General features: G+C 45.4%; 1 protein-coding gene across 3 annotated transcripts; it reads right to left on the reverse strand.

Moving 5' to 3' along the window:
- Positions 1-941: 941 nt before the first annotated feature.
- SLC35B1 (solute carrier family 35 member B1) lies at positions 942-21,766 on the reverse strand. Of its 3 annotated transcripts, none has more exons than XM_075846577.1 (10): positions 21,685-21,766; positions 15,434-15,650; positions 14,226-14,329; positions 12,806-12,939; positions 11,753-11,783; positions 10,117-10,277; positions 7,614-7,740; positions 6,216-6,322; positions 5,187-5,340; positions 942-1,139 (listed from the first exon to the last, which is right to left on the reverse strand). In XM_075846577.1, exons 1-10 carry the CDS (start codon positions 21,743-21,745, stop codon positions 1,087-1,089), a joined length of 1,149 nt encoding a protein of 382 aa, XP_075702692.1. In that variant the 5' UTR covers positions 21,746-21,766; the 3' UTR covers positions 942-1,086. The 3 variants fall into 3 exon arrangements, with proteins under 3 accessions (XP_075702692.1, XP_075702693.1, XP_075702691.1); XM_075846578.1 differs by having other exon boundaries at positions 15,434-15,655; positions 21,690-21,760; XM_075846576.1 differs by lacking the exon at positions 21,685-21,766 and adding an exon at positions 15,761-15,957 and having other exon boundaries at positions 15,434-15,655.
- Between the last annotated feature and the right edge of the window lie 3,605 nt (positions 21,767-25,371).

A 25,371-nucleotide genomic window follows, 5' to 3' on the forward strand; every position in this document is an offset into this window, starting at 1 on the left:
CACACTTATGCCACCACGTGGCTGTTGTACGTATACAGTAGTATTTTGCGCCAAGAAATGTTGCCAGTCCATAAATTATATAAACCAGTTTATCCACCCGCCTTCAACGTCCCCAGTTTTTTTTAAACTCATATCGCCTGTCACTTGTACCGTCTATTACGCCCATTTTCAGTGCAAATACAAGGCGGTAACGCCATGCTACAGCTGCAGGACCACAGCCAATAGTGTGCTGTATCTATATAATACTATGAGAACTCGCCTACAAGTCCGCATCTTAATCCTTACATGCCCATCATTCACGCCAACAAAGTCATTAATCAAAACTGGCTATCCGTAAAACTGGCCTTGTTGCCCATAATGACCAATCGGAGCTCAGCTTTCAATTTCCAAACTGCTCAGGAAAAATGAAAGCTGAGCTCGGATTGGTTGCTATGGGCAACCAGGCCAGTTTTACTGTTAAGACAGTTTTAATTAATGCAGCCCAATGCAATGAACGTACCCGCTCCACCCACCAGTCTATTATTATTATTCCTCTCTTGTTTCTTCTAATTCTCTCTTGTCCTTGGTCGCGTTCCACCGCCACCATCCAGATTGGTCCCCGGCCTAGTTGTGCCAATCCTGGGTATTAATGAGATCCAGGGGCTGGGATATGGAGGAAGGCTGTTGGCACCAGATGGGAAACTATACACAGCTGCTGCCCCTGCTTTTATGTGTAATGGGAGAAGTCTATGGAGGGTCCGATTCTCCAACTTTATGCAAATGGTACAATTCAGAGCCAAGCTGAGGCCTGCGAGCTCGGCATCTCTGTATTGTAATATTTATTAGATCTTTTATTAAAAGGGGCTATGGTCCCAGATTGGAGACTATAGCTGGGCAATGTTTGGGCATGGGATCTGCCTCACAATAGTTAAATGTAGCAAAAGTAAAGGCAACGAGACGCGTTCCATCTTCCCGCATTTAATACTCCCACTCTCAGCTTAAAATTCCAGCCTTTCCGTCATTAATAAAATAGTTACATGTAACAAAAACATATATAATTATATAGTCGAAGAGTGAGTGAGGTCTGAATACGTCATTTCAAGGGTATCAGTGGGACGGCTTTTTGGATCCTTTACCAAATTTCGCATCCAGTCCTAAACCTGTGGAAAACAAAACAGAGCGGTGAGTGTGGCAGGAAGCGAGTGGGCACAGAGCGTGAGCTATACTGTCATATAGCATGAGTATGTGCCTGTGGCTCATTGTAGGACAGCGTGTGCCAAGTCCGGCTGGCAACACATTCCTAACCCCCCCCCCCCCTCTCCACCCTCCGTATTACTAAGCAGCAATGCTATGATGAATGCACATGGACGGTCCTGCTGCCTTGTTAAGTGACCCGTAACCTCAGTGGGATTAGGTCAATTCGGGCCTTGGCATGGCATCGCTCACCAGCTGCCGTAGAATTGCAGCTTGCTACAGATCATGATGGGAAAAAAAAAATTCTAACCTATTCCATAGAACAAAGGCTGCACACTTCCCATGTGATTCATAAACAGTAAAATTCCTTTAATCCGGGATTTAAAAAAAAAGGTTGTAAGAGTTAGAAAAACAACCACCCGATTGCCATCTTCCATAAACAGCGCCACTCTTGTCCATAGGCAGTGTCTGGTATTGCAGCTGATTGAGCTGTAATACCAGACACAGCCTATGGACAAGAGTGGCGCAGTTTATGGAAGATGGCAATCGGGTGTTTTTCTTTTAACTCTTACAACCTTTTTTTAATAGTGGCGCAGTTTCTGGAAGAAAGTTACATACAAACCCTTTAACGAGACCTGAAGGATGCCAGATCATCAAATATTCTGGATTATCAGACATTGATAGAAGAGTATATCAAACACACACAAAAAAAATAAAAAAAAAGGGTTTTCCGGGCAAATACCACTTTTTAGCTTGTTTAATATCTAAATTAGTGTTACTTCCATATAGAGGGTCGCTTCTGGGGTCAGATAAACCGTTCCGCCGGCAGTCACGTGATAACGTCTGCCACACCTCCTTATTGGTTTTCAGCGGTAACGACCACGACTGCCGCCGCACCTAAATATGCGCCAAGTGGTCGGCGCCTCATCCAGATATGTAATCAAAATCTATCCAGCCGCGCACTGTCCTCCTCCTTTGCCTCCGCAGTGAATTGAAGTTGTATCCCGCCGCCTCATCACAGGAGCAGAGGGAAGGGTTTAGGTGGCATGATGGAGATGGAGGAGGAGGTGGAGGAGGAGGAGGAGGAGAGGGAGGTTTCGGGTGGAGTGCGACTTACATGACCAGCCCATTTCATTGGCCCCGTAAAGAAAGAACGTACAGGATCACGTGAATGAGCGAGGGAGGTCCCTCTATATTTAGGTAATGCTAATTTACATATTAAAAGGAGTCTAAAAGGTGTATTTGCTGTAACCCCCCCCCCCCTTTAAGGATAGAGAACCGTGTGTAAGACCGATCATAATCAAATGCGGACGAAACTATTGTGACAGGGTTCCGACATATCGGACGGGATCGATAGCGCAGTCGACAGCTATTGATTCTGTCAAAACGACGGAGCTCTGTCACAACGGTGACAGACGGAAACCATTAGCTAGGTTTCCGTCACCATTGAGTTCAATGGTGAGGGAAACGGAAGCGGAGGTTTCAGTTTGCCTTTCCGCTGAGGGGTTAACCTGACGGAACACCTCAACAGAAGGGCAGCGGCGATGTGGACAGGCCCTGAGCCTTCTGGTTCCAAACTGGTAATATTAAAAGTGTTCGTTATCAATTCTGTACTAGAAACAAATGATGGATTGTCAAAATGTCTGTGTTATCAGATTCTGGATTACAGGAATTTCAGTGTTCTGGATGCTTGTCTGGTGATTTGCATCCTGGGTAGTATCGTCTTCACATTAGGCACTGTATCGTCGTCTGATGTGGGGCAAAACGACTGTCCGGCTACATTATAGGGGTTCAGCAAAACCGTTAAGACATGTATCTGATGACATGCTGGTTGACAGTTTCCAAAAACTACAGGCAGAATTGTGATTGCAGTAGGGTTGCACGACACATGCAAATATTTCGATACCGTGCAATACCGTGAATTCATGTATTTTGATACCAAGCTGCGCGGGCACAGAGCTTACTATTGTAATACATGAATGTAGTCACTGGCATGATGTGATGTGCCAGCGCCACACCAATGAGCATCAGCGCCGGCCCTGAAGACCGAGGACGTGCACACATCACGTCATGATGACCGCCCGCACACGCTTGTTGTCAGGAGTGGGGCAATGGCTGTAATACACAGCTGCAGCCCTGCTCTAATGGTGGAGATCAGAGAAAAGTCTGATCACCGCCGCTACTCCCTTGAATGCCACGATCAAAGCGGACCGCAGCGTTCAAGATGGAAAATAAGAAAGGGGAACCCTCCTTTGATCGCATCGAGGGACATACCTTACATGGACAGACAACCCATGGTCCATTGAAGGACCCTAGGGCTGTCTCACCATATTTCCTCTTGGGGAATACTTAGGTGTGCCCTAACAACTGCCTGTGTATTATCAGTACCAGAAAACGACACCTACATAAAGTACAACTCCTCCCGCAAAAAAAAAACAAGTCTCATAGAGCTACGTCGAGGAAAAAAAAAAAAAAAGTATTCTGTCCTTAATCCCTTAATGACCGCCGATAAGCCTTTTCACGGCGGTCATTAATGGGCTTTATTCTACAGTGCCGCCATTCTACGGTGCTGCATTAGAATAAGTAAACAGAGCAGGGAGCCGTGAAATCTCCCTGCTCTAAGCTGCCAGAGGTAGCTGAGGGCTGGGGGCGTCCCTGCTCTGCCGGGTGAGATCAATATTAGTATCAATCTCACCCGTTTAACCGCTCAGATGCGGTGCTCAATAGCGTGCGCCGCATCTGAGTGGTTTTGGAGAGAGGGAGGGAGCTCCCTCTCTCCCCCACCGACACCCGGCGATAAGATCGCTGAGTGTGTGTCTCCGATGGCAGCCGGGGGCCTAATAAAGGCCCCCAGGTCTGCCTGGAGCAAATGCCTGCTAGATCATGCCGGAGGCATGGCTTAACAGACGCCTGTCCGTTTTAAAACGGACAGGCAGTAATACACTGAAATACAAAAGTATTGCAGTGTATTATAATAGCGATCGGAGGATCGCATAGTGAAGTCCCCTAGTGGGACTAGCATAAAGGTAAAAAAAAGTTGAATAAAGTTAATTTAAAAAAAAATGTGAAAAAAATTAATAAAATGAAAAACCCACTTTTTCCCCTTACAAAATGCTTTACTATTAAAAAAAAAACAACACAATAAAGCAAATAAGTTGCACATATTTGGTATCGCCGCGTCCGTAACAACCCCGACTATAAATCTATTACATTATTTAACCCGCATCGTGAACGCCGTAAAAAATAAAATAAAAAACTATGGAAGAATTGCTGTTCACTTTTTATCACAGTCCGGATTAACAGTGATCAAAAAGTCGCATCTACTCTCAAATGGTACCAATAAAAACGACAAGTCGTCCCGCAAAAAACAAGACCTTATACAGCTATGCCGACGCAAAAATAAAAAAAGTTATAGATCTTCGAATGTGACAATGGAAAAATTTTGAAAATGGCTTGGTCATTAGGGCGCAGAATGCAAGCAGGAGGAAGGGGTTAAGTATTGTTTTGGTATAGAGAATCGCAATACTGCACAAAGTATCGGTATCGAAGCCCAAATGATGGTATTGTGATAACCCTAGATTACAGCTCTGGAATATAATACAGGCCGTTATCCAGGGACATTACAAGACATGTAATGTAATAGATTGACAAAGTTATATTAATTCTAGATATCAAATGGTGAAGAGCGTTATCTGAATCTCTGATATATCCATGAGCTGAAGCAGGAGAGTGAAAACTTATTTTTGGGTTTCCCTCGGAGCCCATCAATAAAACCATGGACCACGGGCTACGGACCTGGCTTTCTTGACAGATCCTCTGCTCTTGTCTGCCAACTAGTGTCGACTTAGAGAATTACAGATCATGAGATCTAACATAAGTTTGTGATCTCTAACCAGATGTAGTTCAGTTGGAGCTATGGATATAATGAATATTCTAGTCCCGGCACTGAACAGTGTGGAAGACTTGACCCTGCGTTATACAGCCAGTCCACTGGTCAGATCTCAGGTACTTACCTAAAAATACTAAGAGGGTTCCGGCCCACTGCAAGCCGCTGATTACATTAGCGAAGAGAATTACAGAGGCCAAGATGGTGAAGAACTTCCGGGTGGTGGTGATGATGGAGCAGGTGAGAGGACCAAAGTAGACCACGGTCATGAAGATGAAGGTCTAGAGAAGGGAGCAAAGTTCATGTTATCTTTTAGTACTCAGGCCCCCTGCACACAGCCGTGCCCGTAATCCTGGTCCGTGATTACGGCTACAGACAGTCCCCCGCATTTGCGGGCCGTGCTCCCATTATAAAGTATGGGAGCAGGGTCCGTAAATAAAAAAAATAGGACATGTCCTATTTTCTGCAGAGCCTTTCTACGGCCCGGACACCTTCCCGTATATATACGGGATATTGTCCGTGGGCGATAGAAATGAATGTGTCCGTACTTTGATCCGCAGTTACGGCCCGTAATTCAGGATCAAAATTACGGCCGTGTGCATGGGGCCTGGCATTTTCAGTAGGACAGGCCGTTATTTTGATAACCCATCCTATATGGTATGGGAAATCTATGGCTCTCCCCTACTTTCGTCATAGAAATAACGCGCAGTTATGTCGAACGTGCACGTTAATGGATGGATCTGGGGTCACGACCACAACAAGTATGAGGTCATAGGTCACCTTTATGCTTCAATGTTGATAATGTTAATAAAAATGCCCTCTGGTGCAGTGGTAAAGGGTGGTAGCAAAATAGGTCGGCTTTTCTTCCCAAAAGCAGCGCCACTCCGATTCCAAGGATGTGTCTGGTATGGCAGCTCATACTCATTAAGGTAATTGGGGCTGAGCTGCAATACTAGACAACGCCCATGGACAAGAGTGGCGCCGTTTTCAGAAATGCTGGCACTTTCACCGTAAGCAGCTCACTTGGGAAGACGGCTGCCGTCCCTGGCATACGAGACCACCCTCCCTTTTTGTGGTGGTCAGGCGGGTGCCAAGAAAGACTTTGAACCCCTGGAAGAGTTCCCACACTTGTATGGCATACGCAGAATGCACTTACCTGTCCTAAGGCGCTGGTCAAACTGAAGAGCAGAATGTTGTAGATGATACTTGGATATCGTTCAGTGAAGCTAATGAACTCCCAGACTTCTCCAGTGAACACAATACCTGCGGCGGAGAAACACCCATTACAGCATCTGCTAATATGTAGCTGCACAGTGTGTATATATATATATATATATATATATATATATATATATATATATACACACACACACACTTTTTATTTACTGATCTCATCTGCTAAACTGAGCCCAAACCTGTTGCAAAACTACAAGTCCTGGGAGTCCGCACAGCTGGAGAGCCATAGGTTGGGGACACTTGGGATAAGAGATAGGGGAATTTCACATTTTCTGCTCCGACTATTTATCAGCAGGCAACAGGTCGTCACATGGACGTTTTATATCCTGCTGACAAATCAAGTGATTTGGAAGCCGAGTCCAAGAATATAATAAAGTATTTCTCTGAACCTATTACCGATTTTCCATCGGTAAATTCATTGTAAAAGTACAATGTTCTTCGTGGGTTTTCAAAAAGTAGAATCGCCAAAACAAAAAGTGTGTGTGCTAGCGCCACCTTCTGGCTGCATAGATTTACAGCAAGCTATTTTGTTTTTGTATACCTGGAATGTCCAAGAATACATTTTATTTACGCTGATGTAAGCGAGTTCATGACGTGAAGCTTCTACATAACGGTCATGTAGATTAAATAACCACAAAAGCATGATTAGAATAAAATGTTACATCAGCCAGCACGGCGATGCAGAAGGACTTGTACATTGAAGATGCCTATATGTTTTAATGACGTTATAGCAGACTAGAAAAACATGGCTGACGTCTTCAAAGATCAGCGCCACTCTTGACCTTAGGCTGTTTGAGGTACTGCAGCTTAGCCTCAATTTACCTGCTTGTGCTCAGTCACCTGCTCTTGGACCCAGACTTCCATCTATGTGGGCACCTGCCAGCTAGAAGAAACGCAATGAAGTGCAGCCTGATGAAGAATACAGACTAAAATGGGGATGAACCCGCAGGGCACTTTCTATCGGATTCTCGTTGAGCGATAACCCAACAACTATGAAGATCTGCAAATAATTGTAATTGCGCAGAGAACACGCCATAAATGCCTCATCAGTGAGGGTCCCAGAGGTAATACTGACACCTCAGGAGAACAGGGGGGGGGGGGGGGTTCCTGTCACCACGGTTTGCCTTTTCAAAGTGACGGCCGCTTTACCATTGAGATCAGGAAAGAGTAGAGTGCGGCTTGTTCAGCTCTTTCCGTGACTCCCGCAGGTGGTAGCGCAAGACGAGCTGAAAAAATGAGGAGCCAGAAGCACATTTGTAGGCGTGATGGGCCACCTCCAGCCCTGCCCCATTGATTTTAGGGTGATGCACTCAGTTACCTGCTCCTAGAATACAGCTAGACCAGAGGTTGATATGAAGCATCATTTGGTTGGATCCAGTCTGGTAATGCGCCCGCATGTGATCCTGAGACACGCCCGTCAGTCCGTCCAACGTTAGAGAGAGCAACTAAGAAAAAAAGAGGTATAGGAAGAAAAGAAGAACTTTAGGATATAACCAGGAACTATTCGTATAAGGGGAGGGGGTGCAATAGGGTTTGCTATGATGACCAAGCCCAATTATTTCCCATTCCCCCAAACCTTGAGGTAGATATGCATGGATCTGCCACTAGTTTAGGAATGCCCTATCTCCTGGCTAATCTAATAGGCGCTGCCACACTGATAATGCCAGTGAAAATTGTTCCCCAAAAGGTTTATTATTTTTAAAGTTATGAGCTTTTTTCTAAATATGTAAATGAGGCTATACTAGAAAAGTGGGTGGTAACAGCAGCGATTCTCCGGAGGTGGAGCCTCCTCACAGCCTCTGACGCTGTCCTATCAGCATGAAGCTGCTTCACACAGTGTGAGAGACCGAGGCTGGAGGGAAGGGGGATCACTTCAAATAGCCATATCTCTGGCTGTGGACCACCTAGAACAGCGGTTCTGGTGGCATATGAAAGGGGAGATTCTAATTCTAGTGTGAAACAACCAGTGGCGTAGCTATAGGGGTCGCAGTTACGACCGGGCCCCTAAGCCTGGGGGGCCCACAGGCCCCCGTTGCCATACCACATGCTTGTTAAATAAATCTTCTGTGCCATGAAGCCGGCACTTCCTGGTTACGGTCACATGGTACACTTAGTGTACCATGTGCCCGTGTTGTCATGTGACGTCTTCCAGCCAGTGCAGTGGAAGAGCCGGTGCGGAGGACTCCAGGTGAGCTGCAGAGTCTGTATTGTAATGTATTGTGGTACCTTATAATGTATTGTATTGTGCCGTTTGCGGTGTAGAGGGGGGGGGGGGGCGTTAAATTACACCCCCCCTCCTCTCTCCACCGCAAACTGCACAATACATTACACACTGGGTCTCGTCCCCCTGGGGATTCGTGTGAAGACTTCAGGGGGGGGGGGGGGGTGTCGCGAGTCACTCACCGAGGTCCCGATTCCATTCAATGCTGGAGCAAGGAGCGGACGTCTCCTTGATCCAGCATTCACTGTGCCCTGAGCGGCTCGAGGCAGGTAGGCGGGACGTAGCGACATCATCACGCCTGTCTGCGCCGAGTCCCTCATAGCACAGACCGGAGGAGGCGAAGGATCCTGCACCCGGCGTGGGAACGGGGTTAGGTAAGTAAGTATGCTATTTTTCCATTATGCACATATGGGGGGCTGATATGGGGGCATTATACTGTATGGGGACACTAATGTATGGGGGGCAGCTATGTGGGGTATTATACTGTGGGGGCCGATATGGGGAGCATTATAAGTTATGGGGCATTATACTATGGGGGCTGTTGGGCAAGGCATCTGGGCGCGCGCAGGGGTTTGATGATGGTGGTGTTTGGGAGAGTTAGGGGGGCTCAAGCTGAATTCTTGCACCCGGGCCCATGAGCCTTTAGTTACGCCCCTGGAAACAACTGAAGGCATCACCAGTTGAAAACACTGTCAGGAATGGAAGCTGTGTACTATATGATCAGGCTGTGTTGCTGGGCTGTGAAGAGGAGAACCGTATGAGCGGATTGGACAGTGACATACAGAAAACATTACACCGCCCAGAGTGACGAGAGAGAGTAAGGCTGTAGATTTTGTTTCTATGTCCAACGGACGCCTTCCCGTATATTTATAGGAAGGTGTCCGGGCCGTAGAAAGGCTCCGTAAAAGATAGGACATGTCCTATATTTTGCTTTTTACGGACCGTGCGCCCATACTTTATATGGGAGCACGGCTCACAAATGCGGGTCACTGTCCGCGGCCGTCAGTGGCCGGTCGTGCCGTAATCACGGACTGTGATTACGGGCACGTTCGTGTGCAGGGGGCCTAACCTCACATTTGGCAAGTACAGCCCCTTTGTGTTGTCCCAAAATAGCCACAGCACTTCACAGACTGAGTCTAAGACAATCCCATTGTTCTCGGATTGGCCAGAACTGCTCATGTGGGGAGTGTCTCAGCCTCGTGATCTAAGAAGCGCTGCAGCCATGTTGGGACAACATTGAGGGGACACTAAAGCGATGGATCCACGGCAGGAGGATGTACGGTGGTGTAATACGGGGTTATTCTCTCCTAGAAGAAATGTATGCCATCAACATGCCGTAAAACCTCCGTATGTCGGTGTATGATTTCAGCAGCATATGGAGGTACACTGGATGACGGTCACACTGCCATGTGCATGATGCCGAATACTCAAACTTATAGAGTGACATCCCCAACAGCACATAATTGAGAAGATGGGCCGAACGTGACAAGACCACTTTACCCAAGACCAGTGACTGAACCACATCCAGAAGCCGGGTCACAGTCACATCCCATATTCTTCTAGGTCAATGCCCCAAAATCTCCATAAATCAGACACGTACCAGCAGTAGTTCTCCATAGCCGAACAACCGCTCATCACCGCTGGGGCCGCTTTTATTGGGCTTATACATGAACATGGCTACTCCCAGCACTATGAGCAGCACACACAAGTACTTGGTCAGCGGATACTTCTTCCGGAGGACGGTGACTCCTAAGAGCATTACTGGAGGAAGACACATCGCCGTTATAAAAAGCTTAGGATTCATATGCCCCTTCTCTAACAAAGCTCTTGAAATCAGAGGGGTGGGGGGGGGGGGGGGGGCCTTATTGATCTGAATATAGCATCAGCTCTCCTGATATATCTGTTTTTGTCATTCCCCATATAATAACCATTCTGGAGCATCTTTTAAAAATTCTGCATTGTGCCGTTCCTCTGTTACGCCTCCTGGTAAAGTATGAATACATTGACAAATGGGCATTACCGTTACTGATGTCAATGTAGTGTGTCTACACAATGACCAAGCAGTGCGGACAGTGTAAAGAGTGTATTTGACGTACATTTTGGCTTGTTTTACATGCCGAAATACACGTAGAAAAACCGCACGATTAACCTTTCCATTCATTGAGAAAGTGCGCGGTTAGTACATACGTTTTTTTTTTTTTACACAAGCGTATTTACGAAAACGCAGCGCATACAACAAAAAAAAAAAAAAAAAAGTCAGGTCAATTCTTTAGCAAGTAAAGTGCGCCAAATGTACCCATAGTCAAAAAGATCGTGTCAAAAACGCCTACATTTTAAAAACCGCAAGCGTATTTGACACATTCACACGTCGTATTTTCCCACGTGAACGTGCCCTAACACACACCTGATTGACAAGGGGGATAGTAACATCCAATTGTCTATTAAACCATACATTTCCAGGAGGAATAACAGAGGAACGGCACAATCCAGAACTCTAAGAATGACCCAGAATTGTTATTTTATGGGGAATGAATAAACCAGATCTTTCAAAAGAGCTTGTGATCCCAACAAACCTACAATAAAAGTGTGACTAGTAGAACAATTCTGCAGCAGCTTTTATTACAACTCTACATTGTGCCGTTCCTCCGTTTTTCCTCCTAGAAACGTACGCATAGGGCATTACCAGTAGGGGCTGTGTCCCTACCCAGACTGATAATGTCCAATCAGTGCTCACTTAGACTATTTAGGGACACGCCCCCTTGACAAGGGCAATGGTAACACCTAGTAGTCAATTCATTCATACATTTCTAGGAGGAATAACAGGGGAACGGCACAAGAAAACATGTTGCAGAATTGTTATTTCTTTAGGAATACAATTATTTAATAAAATAGACATGTCAGGAGAGGCGCCAGGTCCTCTTTAGGAATTAGTAATGTACAAACCGCTGTAACAAAATCATTGGCCGCGTACCATCGCAGGAATGCCGCGTCTGTATATAATATTGAGACAGCCGCATATATAACCGGGAGCAGTTTATAGCAGCGGGCTCACGTACAAGGGAGGCTTAATTTGGTAGAGACACTTGTGCCAGCAAAGGTCAAAGCGAATGTATTGACTTTAACATGACAGGAAAGAAGCGGGTGTTGGGTTACACCATGTATATCCCCAAAAGGGCAGCTCGTCAGCACCGCGGCTCCGCAGACTGAAGGTTATCCTGCACAGCAGATCATCTTACCTGGGATAGGCTTACAGGATTTCCCCAACACCTACAAAACCAAGCAGAGATTTAAAACAATTATATATATATAAAAAAAAAAACATCAATAAATATAAATTCTTCATCATTTAAAGGGATTGTCCAAAGCGTGATGTATCCATCGTATGGGGTCCATAGGAGACTACCAGTGGTCCTAGAGAGATGTCCTTTATTATGGGGATTAGAGAGTGGCCTCTGCACAACTCCTGGGAAGCTGGGTGACAAGCAATATGGCCTCTATTGGGTTTATCTTCATAAGACAACCCCTTTAAGATGATCAATAGCCTTCTAGAAATGGGGGTTTTCTTCCAGATCGTCGTCCTCCCCGGCAAATCTTGCCACACACTAAAAACGGAATACATACCCATAAGAGCAGATACGCCCATCGCTGCTTAGAGGGGATACCCCAAGACCACCATTCACCACCCGTCCACAAGATAGGGGATAAACGTCTGATCGCTGGGGTTCCCACAATCACTAGAATGGGGCTCTTGAGCCCCCCGTTTCTTGCCGCTGCACCCCCCGCAGTGAGGAGGACCTTAACTAGAGTGGCCGTCGAGCATGCGTAGTGCTGTTCCATTACAAGACTATGGAGCAGAGCTACGTATGCTCAACTGCTCCATTTAAGCTCCTCCTCACTGCAGCGGCAAGAAACGGGGGGCTCGGGAACCCCATTCTAGTGATCGTGGGACACCCAGCGATCAGACATTTATCACCTACCCCTTTAATAGAACAATAATGTTATAGCGGGGTCCCCATGCTTGACACCCTCTATTAGCCTGAGCAGAGAGCCACTGGAAAGACTGTCTCTTACTCTGTACTAATCATAGGTCGCCCATTCATTTACACTGGGCCACGTAGGACTACAGTTCTCCTGCAGCGCCACCAGTGACAATGTGTGACCACCCGCAGTTTCCTCTGGAGACCTGTAGCCGGGACCCGGTATGACGGCCAGGGCAGGTTTCATAAGAGGGGTTGTTACTATAGGACAATCCCTTTAAGGCATGAAGGATAGAACATGTCCTGACTGACCTGTGTGGGGTAGTTCACATACTGGAGTGCTGAATTACTGGACACCATGGCCCCCAAGTAGGACAGGGAACAGGCCGCATAGAGCCAGCTCTGCGTGCGGTCAGGCTTAGCCTTAGAGTCAAAGAACTGGATCACTGCAAAGAAGAACAATGGAGGTCAATGTACAGGACACAGATTCCATGTGTAGCGTCTGAATGACAGGGACCTAAAGGGGACCATACACATTCAAATGATCCCAGCCCGATCTGCACAGAGTCATCCGGGGAGAGAAGGATCGGGCCAAGAATGAAGGTGTATGGGGGGGGGGGGGGAATAGCGGTCAGTCCAACCAGCATTCTGATGACCTCTAATATGTATGGCCAGTCTTACGCTATCAGCTACGTGCAGACATGACTACTGAGCAATAGTCGGAGGCCCCCCCTTAGCACAGAACTAACCCCAAAATGCTAAATTCAAGCCCTATTACAAAGCGATAACTCAGCGCAGCATTAAATGCTGAAAGTGTTGTAAAACACAGCGCCACACCTGTCTACAGGTTGTGTGTGGTATTGCAGATCAGTCCCATTCACTTCAGAGATGAACTGCAATACCAGACACAACCCATGGACAGGTGTGGCGCTGTTTTTGTAAGAAAGCAGCCGTGTTTTCCTAATACTGGACAACCCGTTTAGTACCTCAGCTAGCAGCTCTGCTTCTCCACAGACGCCCATGTCAGAGAGTGACAATCCTAAGGCGGGGGGGGGGGGGGGCTACACGCCAGCTAAAAGTTGCAATCACAACACAACTGCTATTTTTCCTTACAGAGGAACATTTCCAATCATGACCGTTTTAGTAAATACTTGTATTCCTCACAAAATTGTGCCATTCCTCTGTTATTCCTCCTGAAAACGTATGACTAAATTGAGAACTGGGTGTTAACAGTCTCCTTGTCCATATGGTGTGTCCCTACACACGGACACGGTCAGTCTTGTTTGGACAATAGGAGACTGCAGGTACACCCAGTTAATTTATTCATTTCCAGGAGGAATAACAGAGGAACAGCAATATGCAGTTCTAAGAAAATATTTTTTATTTTATGGTGAATACAAAGATTTACTAATTCACACTTCATACGTCACTTAACGTCTCCTAGGGAATAACAAATGTCGTGTCAGTTCAGGTGAACGCAAGTGCTGCAGTACCAGACACAGCCCACGGGTAACGGTGGCGCTGTTACTGTGGGGAAGAAAAAGATTATTTTTCTTTTTTCTAATCTCATACATACCCAGTCTATGTAGTACCACAATCACCATGCAGCATAATACCTCATAGTCACAGGTCCCCCCCCACCCCCGGACTGTAATAAATCGTCAGTCTATACACTAAAGCAAATGGTGGTGGGCATAGACGAGCCCGTTATCAGGCAGCGAATGATACTCACATAACTTAGCGAACATGGCATTAACCACACACTGAACAAAAACCAGCGACAGCGCATAACGAAACGTTTCCTTGTTGTCCCCTTCACCGTACGTCCCTCGTGTTCTGCAAAAAGTTTAAGGCGCATGTTCACCATTCATCAATTTAATCTAGAAGAACACTGTACATGACATTACCGATCCAGAATTACAGCCTGTATTATACCCCAGAGCTGTATTCACAATTCTGCTGTTTTCAACTGGAAACAGTCAACAAGTTTGTTGGCAGACAGATTCATAACAACTTAGCTGAGCTCCTATAACCTATGGGGGGGCTGTTAGTTTTTCTTACATCAGATGACTGCACTGCAGCGATTCACAAACCTCTTTAGCTTTAGGCAACCCCTGGAAAACAATTCCGGAGGAACCCCTACTAATAATCAAATCATTTTTTGTGGGCATGGCTGACTTACAAAAGTTTTCCACCACTTTTTTTTTTTGTGCAGAAAATAACTGCTCTTCAAGGGTTAATGCTTCCATTTTCCCTTTAGTGCCCATTTTTCACGCTTCGTTCACAGAAGGGCACTAAAGAGGCATTCAATTTCACTTGAGCGGAAACTAGGCACTAAACGGTAGGGCACTAAATGGCAAATGGGCACAGAATTCAGTGCCTTCTTCATGCCCATTTGCCATGGATTGCGCTTTTAGCACCCTTCTGTCACAGAAAGGCACTAGAAATGCAATAAACATCAAATGGGCACTGAAATATTACCCCTTTAATTCTGTTGAGTGCCCGGGTGCCCCCATTTAATGACTTAGCTGAGCTTTGCGGGTGCACCTGGTACAATAGGCGGCATGGGAACTTAAACATCCAGCGTCTGGATCTGCCGGATAAACACTGGTCTACGCCTCTCTGCCGCCATTCATTGTGGATTCGTATTGAAGGCCTTCTGCGTGGTGCTCCGGATATAGACTGGCGTGATGGCAACATTGCGCCAATCTGTATCGCGGTTTAGAGAAAGACTAAAAGCTGCACAGAAAACCTCTGGGAAACGCTATTGTAGAGCAAGCTTTATGCAGATATAGAGCCAGCAGGCAATGTTGAGAGATTTCAGCTCTGAAGCATGCAGAATTGTGAATGCAGCTCTGCAGTATAACTCAGGACCAGTACAAGATAAGTAATGTAATCAGGACCCTGCACAGTTATTACATATTACACTCAATCACTTACATTGTCTCCTGCAGGATCCCGTAGTAGAAGTAACAGACAAACACCCCCAAGAAACAGGCCAGGAGCCTCAGCCCCCCATGGCCAAGTACTCCCCCTCCGTCCATGTCTCCTCCAGCTGTCACCGGCACCTCCAGCCGCACATCTCTTTCTGCCGCCGGAGACCTCATACACCCACAGCGTGCCCAGACCACGGAAGGCCCCAGGCTAGGGCTGCCCGCTGCACTGCCGGATAAGTACACACGCGAAGATGACATCAATGAGAGAAAGTCCAGTTCACATAATACCACTCTTACTAATTACACGTGACAATGGCAGGTAAATCATTACCTCAGGAAAAGAGCAAGCAGATCATGGCAGCCATGTTGGGACTCCAGTAACAAAACTACCCTGATGAAGCTTTTGACAGCTATGTTGCTACTCTCAGCAGTTGAGAAGTTTAGGCAAAAGTACATAATGTATACGCCACAAACCCTAATATGGTGAACCAGCTTTTATGTAATCATTAAATTAGTATTAGCTTAATGATAATACGTGACTGTTCTGTGTAATTGAGTTGAATTTGCATACAGACAATAATTTGGATACAGTCCGGTATATTGTAATCAGGCATATGTATCGACACCTTCCATTAGGCCCCATGACGCTACTGTGGAGACGTGTAGTGACGTAGGCCCATGTGGAGAGCTCTTATTGGCTGCTGGTTACACGTGTAAAACCCCAACTGCCCCAGCAGCTCCTAAGTGAACGGAGAATAGAAATCATTCACTAGAGGCCGAAGTGCTTTCTTTTCTGTCTCTTTTGCAGGAGCCATTTTGTAGTAGATATTTATTGGCTTTTTTTTTTACCCTATTCTCTGCTGCCTATGAGGTTTTTTTTAAATTATCTAACAAAATTAGCATGTACACCCTGTAGAAATCAGTAAAGTTATCACACACTCATTACCATTTTTATTTTTGCTGGCTGGTCATTTCTCATAAAGTGATTGCAAATGTTGAATCGTACTGCATATTTTTATAGAATGGTTTTCAAAGAAAAATCGTTTAAGTTAGGTTGGATAAAGTTTCTTTAAAAATTACATACATAACGCAGCACATTGCACCCCTATATATAATCCTGGCCGTACACATTTCTGTTGCTGGTAGCACTGGCTTATCTCCCGCGGGAGCAAAGGATCAGGCTTGTTGAAATCCAATATGTTGAAAACTTCTTTTTGATTAATCTACTGTCGGAATAGTTGGGAGACCCCCATACACACTAGTCGGCCACACAAGGTTTGCCCTATGTTCATCTAATGTGTATAGACAGCTTAAACAATGTGAATGATTGCATGTGACCACAGGTGTGCTACTCCCGCTCTCCTCACCAGTGATTGACGCGCTATACATAGAGATGCACCGTGGATGTCAGTCACTGGTGAGAGGGGCGAGGATGGTGAGGGGAGTTTTCTCCTCATGAATACAATGAACTCCTAACTATGAGTATTCTTTATTAGGTTCAGTTAGCGGACCTGCCCCCATACTATGCCACCCTTACATAGGGCATCATAGTACGACACATCACAGCGCTCTGCAGGAGCAACTTCAGGCGTGGTACAGTTGCTGAGGCAACCGCTCTGCCCTATGCTGGAGCGGCTTTGGGCACCGTCCGGTTGTCTTAGCAACAGGTCTGTCCCGGTGCCTCTCCGACCGTGATCATTCTTCTTGAGTGTCACTTCAACCGGTTTCATACGTAGGAAAAACACATCACATGTGGCGTCTCTCTTGGCATTATGTCTTACGTGTTTTGAGGGCCACAACTCTGCAGCCAGCTATTAGCTGAAAGTCAATAGTGAAATATGAAGCGCATTCCAATATTTTTTTTGTTTTGTGCCGTTTTCTTTTTTTTTTGGTGCGCTTTTTGGGTCAGTGGCGTTTTTTTTCAAAACACAGCATGCTCTAGGTATATTTTTTTCCTCTTTTCCCCATAAGGTTTCTCGTTAGGACATAAAAAACAGCAGAAAATAGACATGTCTTACAATAGAAAAAAATCGCCACCAAATTCACCGTCTCCTCGCAACTGATTTTCAAGCCCTTTGCCTCATTTCTGCTTACACGCCTGAGTGATGACGCGATGTCCATAGATGTACGTCATGTGACTAGCTAGCAAGTCATGACCCACAGTACAGATGCCACTATGGTGGATACATTACTTTGGTGGGCCGTGATTGGCGAGCCTTTTTATGTGACACGTTATCACGCAAGATTGCAAACAGATGCAGTGATGGGACCCAAAGCAACAGCAAAGAATTCTGGAGGTGAGTACGGTATATTGAGAATTTTATTGTTTTCTCATTTTGGGGATTTTTTTTTTTCTTTTTTGTCTAAAATCCCAATAATGAGAGAGTAGTACAAGAGAAAATTGGAGTAGTTGTTCATAGCAACCAATCAAATTGCAGCTCTCATTTCTCTTACATCTTTAGAAATCTTTTGACATTCCACGGTGGAGGTTTCTGAGCTGGGACCCCATAGAATCCATACACCGCCCTCCTGCAACTTTTACCTCTGAGATCTTCTTACTGTAATACCTATTGATTTGAGTAAGGGCCTTTTCACATCAGCGTTATCTTTCCGTTGAGGGGTTCCGTCAGAAATTTTCGGCGGGGGAACCCCTAAATGGAAAGGCAAACCGAAACCGTATCTTCCGTTTGCATCACCATTGATCTCAATGGTGACGGATACTTTGCTAATGGTTTCCGTTTGCCCTTCCGTTGAGGGGTTCCCCCGCCGGAAATGTCTGACGAAACCCCTCAACGGAAAGACAACACTGATGTGAACACAAAGATCTATGTAGATTATGAAACTGGAGTATTTATGGTAAAGATGGCTCTTTGTAACATTATGTTGCAATGTTCATGATATGCCATCACACCTGTTATCTTATGTGGCAGATGTGCCCCCTATTGGTCACTAGGTGTGACTGCAACTTCTGCCTACAGCTACACCGCTGGAATAAAATAATAAGATTTTAATCCGAAAGGATTCTAGTTTCGTCACCTCAACCAATTTTCAGTCCATTGTATTTAAACAGCCAGCGCTGTGCCGCCTGCGGATAAACCAGGAGATTTCATGGGAGGAACAATTATGGAGCCATCTAATTGAAACTGTAATACAAATCCTAAGAAAGCGGGATCACGCAGATATAATTTCACAGACCGGAGAATTGATTTGCGTCTTTGTGGGTTGCATGGATAAATCAGGCACCTCAGGTAGAGACGAGACACGGGGCTGGCAAGGGTACGGTGGGCAGGGCGCGTTGTGATGGCAAGGTGAATGGATATAATTAAATATAATTAAAAGGGAAAAAATAGTATCCGATGACATAGATAAGAGGTGGATGGAGAACAGCGACCATTATCATAAACAAAAGGAAGGAGGATGAGACGAGATGAAAGGCAGTGTGAAATAATGGCTGGATGTAATGTCGTAGTAGAATAATTCATTGCTTATATCCTAGATTAGAAGATGGTGCCCATATAAGGAAGATAAGAGGGAACTCCACCTTGGAGCCCCGTTAAATATTATATTAGGTAATTGTATAACTAGTGATTCCTTAGGCTTTATTCAGACGAACGGGAAAAACGTCCGTGCAACGCGCGTGATTTGCACGCGCGTTGCACGGACCTATATTAGTCTATGGGGCCGTGCGGACATGTGCGCGATTTTTACTCAGCGTGAGTCCGCTGAAAAAAAGTCACGACATGTCCGTTCTTTCGGCGTTTTTCGCGCATCACGCACCCATTGAAGTCAATGGGTGCGTGAAAACCACGCCTGCTGCACGGAAGCACTTCCGTGCGAACTGCGTGATTCGCGCAAGAGCTGTCAAAAGGATGAATGAAAACAGAAAAGCACCACGTGCTTTTCTGTTTAAAAACATCCAAACGGAGTGTCTTTGAGATGAGCGAACCCGGACAACCGAACCGAACTTCACCGGGTTCGGCCGAACTCGTTTTGACCGAACCAGGCAAAAAATTTTACGGTACGCGACGTCAGGAGATAGTCACTGTCCAGGGTGCTGAAAGAGTTAAACTGTTTCAGCACCCTGGACAGTGACTTCCGATCCCAATATACATGAACCTGTAAAAACAAAAGAAGTTCTGACTTACCGATAACTCCCGGCTTCTTCCTCCAGTCTGACCTCCCGGGATGACAATTCAGTCCAAGTGACAGCTCCAGCCAATCACAGGCCAAGCACAGGCTGCAGCGGTCACATGGACTGCCGCGTCATCCAGGGAGGTGGGGCCAGATGTCAAGAGAGGCGCGTCACAAAGGACGCGTCACCAAGGCAACGGCCGGGACGGAAGTTCTCGGTAAGTACAAACGTTTTTTTTTTTTAACAGGTTGCTCGATATTGTGATCGGCATTCACTGTCGAGGGTGCTGAAAGAGTTACTGCCGATCAGTTAACTCTTTCAGCACCCTGGACAGTGACTGACGTCGACTAGCCTCATCTCTATGATGGTGGCTGCGCGAAAATCACACAGCCGCGCATCATACACTGATGACACACGGAGCTGTCAAGTGGTTTTTGCGCGCGCAAAACGCAGCGTTTTTGCGTCCGCAAAAACGCCATGTTCGTGTGAATCCAGCCTAAATATAATGTTATTATGGGAATCAATCGTATGGACCGTCCCGAATCCAGAGACTGAGACTTTTACTATCAGATTCTGGTCCACCAGGCCCAAAAGGAGTTGACAATATGGTCCAAGTGGGGAGCTCCCTCTTTAAACAACATTTCTCAGTTTAAAAGGGTTTTCTAGGATTTTACATTAACTGCCGCAGGATAGGCCATCAATGTGTGATTGGCGGGGGTCCAACCCCCAGGGACCCCAACTGATCAGCAGTATCTGACACATCGATGTCCATGCAGATACGGTTGTCTGATAATACATCTCAGTCCATTCAAGTGAACTGTGTTGGTACTCCAGCAAGCACCGCTGCCCCTTCATTCAGCATATTGGAAGGGGTCCCAGGGATGGCACCACCACGAGAGGCCATCAATGTAAAATCCCTCTTTAAACCTACATAAAAAGTTCAAGTACTTTTTAAATACTTTGCTTTACAGTTACAGAGTTATTTTATGTCTTTCGCTCCATTCATGTATACAGTTGCCCTAAAAATTATGCTGGTTGCCAAAGAAAATAGACAGCGGATAAGCATGACTTTGCTGTCAGGCATGTAACCTAACAGCTTAAAGGGGTTGTCCAGGTTTAGAAAAACAGGGCTGATTTCTAAAAACAGCACCACACCTGTCCACAGGTTACATGTGGTGTTGCAGCTCAGACCCATTCACTTCATTGGAGCAGAGCTGCAATAACACAGCCAACCCATACACAGGTATGGCACTGTTTTTGGAAGACAGCAGCCATGTTTTCCTAATCCTAAACAATTAAAGGGGTTGTATTAGAATAAAAAAGTATCACCTATGTACAGGATAGGCGATCCTTTTCTGATCGCTAGAGGTCCTACCGCTGGGACCCCTATCGATAGAGATAATGGGGGTTCCGAACCCCGTTACTCACTGCCAACCGCAGTGAGGAGCTCAAATGGAGCGGTGGTTGAGCATGTGCAGTGCTGCTCTATGCCAAGTCTATGGGACTGACGTATACAGCCGAGTCCAGAGTGAGGAAAACATTGAATGGAGCTGTGGTCGCCATTCAAATTCTATGGGAATAACGGAACAGCGCTATCGAGATGTATCGGCCACCATAAGCATGTCTTTTCAGGTCAGCAAAACAGGCGTGCAATTCTATGGTGGGGGTAGGGCTAATCGGTCAGACACCTATGGTGCTGCTCATCTTGGTGGCAACCCCGTCACCATAGACATGATTTTGTCAGAGGAGCCCAAAATCTGGCTTAAAGGGGAAGTCCAGCCCTCAATAGAGCCCTATCATTCTGGAAATCAGTGGTGGTCCAAGATCACAGACTTTATTAATGTAATCTTCTCCCATGTATTTATGACATTTTAGAAGATCATTATTGATTGCATGTGTAATCCTTAGCCAAGCTCCCACAATGCACTTCTCTCTGGTAACCGCAAACCAGTAGAATTCTGTATTTAGCTTTAAATATGACTGGAGCAGAAAACATTATGTAAATCAATATAAGTGCAAGCAAAGTATTTACCAAGCTACTCAGCATTTCAAGTAGGGCGGAGTCATAAGTGTGGACAACAAGCAACAGCATTTTCCAGCATGCTGTAAAACCGCTCACCCACCTGACCGCTCATCACCAATAGTTAGATCCAAGACTTCCAAATCGACATCTTTGCCATCCATTCCTTCCAAAATGTGTCTGCCGCGTTGAACAGGAAGTCCACAACCGCTGCCTGAGAATAGACCGTCATTCGCTATATATCATAATTACAGGGATTCTATACACTCTCCAATTAACTAGTTGCTTGCCAGCAAAGTTTGCGCAAAGTCATAGATAAATAAACCGTGTCCTTGGGTGGGGGCGCACGTTTGGCTTCTGTTAGTAATCCAACCTTTATATAACTGAATATAGTGCGGAATCCACAGCGGAACTCTTGAGTAACATTCTTTGGCAAGTGTCGTTCCTGTTTACAGAGGGTTCGAGAAGATCCTGCCAACCAGATAATAGCAAACAGCAAGCTGCGGGGATAAATTGGAAGTCTATGTACACACAAACTGGCACTAAAGACGTCTGTGTCACTGCACTGAGCAATGGAGACGTAAAGTGAACCATGAACTGGCGAATCCACCCTAAGAAAACCTCATACAGTGAAGGAAATAAGTATTTGATCCCTTGCTGATTTTGTAAGTTTGCCCACTGTCAAAGTCATGAACAGTCTAGAATTTTTAGGCTAGGTTAATTTTACCAGTGAGAGATAGATTATATAAAAAAAAAATAAAAAAATAACATAGTCAAAATTATATATATTTATTTGCATTGTGCACAGAGAAATAAGTATCTGATCCCCTACCAACCATTAAGAGTTCAGCCTCCTCCAGACCAGTTACACGCTCCAAATCAACTTGGTGCCTGCATTATAGACAGCTCTTACATGGTCACCTGTATAAAAGACTCCTGTCCACAGACTCAATCAGTCTGACTCTAACCTCTACAACATGGGCAAGACCAAAGAGCTTTCTAAGGATGTCAGGGACAAGATCATAGACCTGCACAAGGCTGGAATGGGCTACAAAACCATAAGTAAGACGCTGGGTGAGAAGGAGACAACTGTTGGTGCAATAGTAAGAAAATGGAAGACATACAAAATGACTGTCAATCGACATCGATCTGGGGCTCCATGCAAAATCTCACCTCGTGGGGTATCCTTGATCCTGAGGAAGGTGAGAGCTCAGCCGAAAACTACACGGGAGGAACTTGTTAATGATCTCAAGGCAGCTGGGACCACAGTCACCAAGAAAACCATTGGTAACACATTACGCCGTAATGGATTAAAATCCTGCAGTGCCCGCAAGGTCCCCCTGCTCAAGAAGGCACATGTACAGGCCCATCTGAAGTTTGCAAATGAACATCTGGATGATTCTGAGAGTGATTGGGAGAAGGTGCTGTGGTCAGATGAGACTAAAATTGAGCTCTTTGGCATTAACTCAACTCGCCGTGTTTGGAGGAAGAGAAATGCTGCCTATGACCCAAAGAACACCGTCCCCACTGTCAAGCATGGAGATGGAAACATTATGTTTTGGGGGTGTTTCTCTGCTAAGGGCACAGGACTACATCACCGCATCAATGGGAGAATGGATGGAGCCATGTACCGTCAAATCCTGAGGGACAACCTCCTTCCCTCCACCAGGACATTAAAAATGGCTCGTGGCTGGGTCTTCCAGCACGACAATGACCCGAAACATACAGCCAAGGTAACAAAGGAGTGGCTCAAAAAGAAGCACATTAAGGTCATGGAGTGGTCTAGCCAGTCTCCAGACCTTAATCCCATCGAAAACTTATGGAGGGAGCTGAAGATCCGAGTTGCCAAGCGACAACCACGAAATCTTAATGATTTACAGATGATCTGCAAAGAGGAGTGGGCCAAAATTCCATCTAACATGTGTGCAAACCTCATCATCAACTACAAAAAACGTCTGACTGCTGTGTTTGCCAACAAGGGTTTTGCCACCAAGTATTGTCTTGTTTGCCAAAGGGATCAAATACTTATTTCTCTGTGCACAATGCAAATAAATATATGTAATTTTGACTATGTGTTTTTCTGTTTTTTTTTTATATAATCTATCTCTCACTGGTAAAATTAACCTAGCCTAAAAATTCTAGACTGTTCATGACTTTGACAGTGGGCAAACTTACAAAATCAGCAAGGGATCAAATACTTATTTCCTTCACTGTATATGGATACAATAAGCAGACTGGTATAAATAGGGCACCATGGTTCTTGTTTGGACCATGTGCAGGATTCAAGCCTAGTCTGGGCAGAAAACCCACCCATTCATTCATTTCCATGCATTTTTGGAAAATGGTGCCCACAGCAGTTATTTTTGCTCTTTTCATTGCCCACTATGCCACTGTTTTTACTAGGTGAATGACGTCACCAGCTGTGCCCGCCCGTTTCATTCACATAGACATTTATTACAGACTAATTCATAGCCTACCGCTTGCCCCCATATTACACTGGAGGGAAGCGGTAGCCTGAAAGTCATAGTAACATATGAAGGCATGACTATGAAAAATATTTCTGTAGCGGATAACAGTGGCTAGCGCAAACCTAAGGGGAAAAAAAAATATCTATTTTCAGCCCTGATATATCTGAGGTGACTGTCACACTTCTGCTTTAACAACTTTTCCAACTTTTTTCTTCTCTATTAATATCTATAGCTGTTGTTTTTTTTCCTTTCTGCTGGTTGCCCTCGGTAACAGACAACAGTTTATCTCCACTCTGCTGCCAGTCATGTGACCTAACAGCAAAACTCTTACTGTGTGATGTGTAACTGTCATTTGTACACCCACAATGCACTGTTCTCTGGTAACAGGAAACCAGAAGGGTTTAGCTTTAGACATAACTGGAGAAGAAATTGACATTAATCTTGCCTAAAAAAAAGTTCCCATCCAAAAGCTGACCGTACGCAACTCCCATAAAAAAAATACACAATTGGATCGGCCGAGCATACAGGTCTAACACTGCTTATCTCCTAGCGGAACAAAGGATTAGTCAGGCCTGTTAGAATCCAACTTGCCCAATCTTCGTTCCCCCAATAGTAGACGTTGGGGGAGGGTCTTTAGATACTTCAGCCAGTAACACCCGTCTCTCCTACGGAAATTAATAAGTCGAAACAACTTTCGGCCATCAATGTGCATGGCCGAATATTTAGGACCCTATGGACCCTAAGGACATAGAACCTAAAGTCTAGCTTATCTACATTTTTTGTGCAGTTGAATACTATAGTCTATTGCTCCCTGTTATCAGTCATATTAAGCTGGAGAGGAATTCTAGAAAGATATCTGCCCCCCTGATCCCACCTTCTGAGAATACCCAGATACATATAAAAGCTGCAGGACATTGGATGCTGTGCCCCTTTAAATCAACGTCGCTTACGGCCTGTTCACATCAGCGTTGGCTTTCCGTTGAGCGGTTCCATCGGAGGTTTCCGTCGGGTTAACCCTTCAACGGAAAGGCAAACGGAAACCTTAGCTTCCGTTTGCATCACCATTGTTATCAATGGTGACGGAAACATTGCTAATGGTTTCCGTTTGTCACCATTTCGGCAGGTTTCCGTTTTTTTGACGGAATAAATATTGCAAGCGTCTGTATGGGATACACGACCGTAGTTTTCATTTGTAATTACAGATGCAATTGCGGACCCATTCTTTTCTATTGGCCACGGATGTGTGTAGAAATGATCCGCAAAATATATAACATGTCCTATTCCTGTCCGCATTTGCGGCACAGACTCACCCATAGACTTTG

This window comes from Rhinoderma darwinii, chromosome 13 (assembly GCF_050947455.1).
Source record: "Rhinoderma darwinii isolate aRhiDar2 chromosome 13, aRhiDar2.hap1, whole genome shotgun sequence".
NCBI lineage: Eukaryota > Metazoa > Chordata > Amphibia > Anura > Rhinodermatidae > Rhinoderma > Rhinoderma darwinii.

Bases quoted from the DNA above. Each gene is read 5' to 3' on its own strand.
- SLC35B1 (XM_075846576.1), bottom strand. From the start codon at position 15,885: ATGTACTTTTGCCTAAACTTCTCAACTGCTGAGAGTAGCAACATAGCT. The intron at 12,940-14,225 runs GTGAGTATCATT...TCTTCTTTGCAG, and splicing joins TGCCATGTTCGCTAAGTTAT to TGATCCAGTTCTTTGACTCT. The intron at 10,278-11,752 runs GTAAGATGATCT...GTCTTCCTCCAG, and splicing joins ATCCTGTAAGCCTATCCCAG to TAATGCTCTTAGGAGTCACC.